Source organism: Lactuca saligna, chromosome 9 (assembly GCF_052625555.1).
Source record: "Lactuca saligna cultivar CGN05327 chromosome 9, ASM5262555v1, whole genome shotgun sequence".
Taxonomy (NCBI): Eukaryota; Viridiplantae; Streptophyta; class Magnoliopsida; order Asterales; family Asteraceae; genus Lactuca; species Lactuca saligna.
The window spans coordinates 67481045-67483777 of record NC_136425.1 but is presented as its reverse complement, the minus strand read 5'-3'; the positions used below and the strand labels follow the sequence as shown (position 1 = coordinate 67483777).

Here is a 2733-nt window from a genome sequence, read left to right as displayed (position 1 = left end):
TTCACTAATATTACTTTTGGGCTGGAGTTCTGGACCGGTTGTCTGGCTCTCTATGAACTTATTTGACTACTCCTTTCGTAGCAAACAGAATGTATTTTTGTATGTGGTTTTAATTAACTCTGTAAGGCAACCTTTTCGTACTTCAAAAAAAGTTCAGACATCTGGGATTAATTTCTGGAAAAGAAGTTAAATAACAGATAAAATGATGTTTAACACTTCTTTTCACTTATACGCATACAATGTTCTGTATCTTGCTTATTAACTCTTGTTTAATGTGTTATATATTGAAGGGTAGAAAGTTCCTAGATTCCATATAAAACGTACCCAAGCATTCTTTTACATTCGAAGAAGAAGATCATATTACTTAAGGTTGATTATTTAACTTTTTTCAAAAATACTTTGCTCGAAATGATGATTCTCGAAGGCTAGCTAGGTAGCTATTTCCTTCGACTTGAAATCATTACTTATAAATAGAGCGAAACCATGAACTTAGAGGAAGAAGAATAATTAAGAACATGGAAGAATATTAGAGGAAATCTAAATTATTTATTACTCTTGATCATTGCTTTCGTTCCAGTCTTGAATTGCTTGTAAGACTGCTTGTTTCACCAAATGAGTGTCGATGGTCTCTCCATTTTCTTCACTCTGCAATAACATTTTTTGTTCAGTTTAATGAGGTGTGATACGAAAATATTGTGACACTTTGAGATATAATTAAACGTTTTCTATTTTCTAGAGAGACACGTGGAGGAAATATTTGAAGTACATTATTCATGGACTTCTTGTATATATTTATTTCAATATAAGACAATAATTAAGTGTACGATTCAAATTTGAGAGAAAATAATTGCCATGAATATTGACGATGATTGATCCAAAAACAGGCAAATTTAAGATGCACCAAACTGCAAAACCGTTTAAAAATTCATCATCATGCATGAATATTGAGAAACTTTGCATGAATTAATTATAGTCCTCTAAAAACCCTTCACTTTTTTTAAACAGTTGAATTTTTTTAGTATAACTAAAAAATTTCGAGTTTATGCACAATATAAGTCGATGGTCGACTAGGAATACATCACCCCTGAAAAGTGTCTCGTGTATATTAATTAAAAATTAATTCTCTAGAAACCTAATTATTTTATTAACAAACCTTAATGGAGAGAGGTAACCCTCACAAACCTAATTCATTTATTTTATCTTTAGATTTCTTTTATTAAAAAATATCACTGTTGGGTTGTACTTTATCAATAAAACAACACGTTTTTGGCTTTGTATGTATGAAGATCATTGAACCAAGCATAAAGCGGTATTCTCCTGACTCCTATTCATTTTCTGTAATCGAAATTATATTTTTGATTATCGAAGCTAAAGGATATATAATTAATTACCTCAACTCCAAGTGCTTCAAGTTGAAAACTACCTGTACAAGAAACCCTAGCTTCCAACACATTAAGACTGAATTCTTCAAACACTTTCAACACAAAAACGAGTAGACCTGGGCAACTTCTTTCTGAATATACATTTACTTGTATACCTTTTTCCAAGGTTTCTACTGTTACCTGATTCAAATCCTGATACAGTTTAGTAAAAAAAAAGGGCGTGTATATATATATATATATATAGTCATGTGAAAAACTCTTATCGAGGTGTATAAATATATATATATATATATACATACCATAGGCCATGAGTAGCTTGAGCTTCGAGCTATGTCTTCATTCAGAATATCTATTTTCTGTTTAAGATCTTCTATGTACTTGGATGCATCAATTAAGATCGATGAATCTTTCGTCTGGAACAAGTTTTGTTTTTTTTAAGGATGTTAGTGATTAGAATTTGAAAAGATCAAAAGAAATTAATTTAGGGTTTGTATTTGGAGCACTTGAAAAGTGGTTATTCATGGTTTCAAGATTGATAAAGAATTCGTATCTCTGAAAACTAAAGGAATAGTTGTTTGTTTGTATTTTGAACATACAGAAGATATCTTTTTGCTAGACCCAAAAATTTTGGCCATTGATACAAACAAGTCACGGGTTTGAAATATAGAACAGCGTGTTATATAAGTTATTTTAAGAAAGCTTGAACTTTTGTTTGAGGAAATTTAATCGAATGAAAAGAAAGATACAGAGAAGAAAGAAATGGGGATTACTGCATGAGAGTTTGTAACAGATCGAAGGAGTTGCAGCTTGTCATGCAATGCAGCTTTCTTGTTCTCCCTTGACACCATTTTTTTAGCTGTTTCTTTAATAATTGTTTTCTTCGTGGTTTGTAGCATCAATCTCAAGCTTTTTAAAGAGGGGACTTGAGCACTCAAATCAAAATGATCATTTTGTTTGTTACTTACATACGACTGTCTTATACTCTCTAAGGAGTAAATACCAAAAAACACCCTGGAAAAGATCTAGAATTTGGTTGGAAACACTGTATAATTCCAACACTACCCTTTTCTGTACTCTTAGTTTCCAAGAAAATATGATCAAGATATACTTTAGTTGTTTTCTATTAGGGAATTGGACCCATATAATTGATGTTATGAATTTAATATTTAAAGTCGAATAAGATGTTTTTGGTTGTTCATAAATGAAAAGAGAAATATAGCCAGACGAATTTGTTAGTGTAATAGTGATGTAATAGTCTACACGTTCCGGCTTTGTTCTTTTGTAATTCCTACTTATAGCAAGTTTTAATAAATATTCTTTCGTTAATAAAAGAGGATAATCGATATGCTAA

The 2733-nt window shown here is 30.8% G+C and overlaps 1 protein-coding gene across 2 annotated transcripts; it reads right to left on the bottom strand.

Annotated features, from left to right (window-relative positions):
* Positions 1-290: 290 nt before the first annotated feature.
* Positions 291-2313, bottom strand: LOC145015865 (transcription factor bHLH61-like). 2 transcript variants are annotated; one of them, XM_078974339.1, is made up of 4 exons: positions 2153-2313; positions 1682-1795; positions 1392-1574; positions 291-645 (listed from the first exon to the last, which is right to left on the bottom strand). In XM_078974339.1, the coding sequence occupies exons 1-4, from the start codon at positions 2276-2278 to the stop codon at positions 550-552; spliced, it is 519 nt and encodes a 172-aa protein (XP_078830465.1). In that variant the 5' UTR covers positions 2279-2313; the 3' UTR covers positions 291-549. The 2 variants fall into 2 exon arrangements, with proteins under 2 accessions (XP_078830465.1, XP_078830464.1); XM_078974338.1 differs by having other exon boundaries at positions 1392-1562.
* Between the last annotated feature and the right edge of the window lie 420 nt (positions 2314-2733).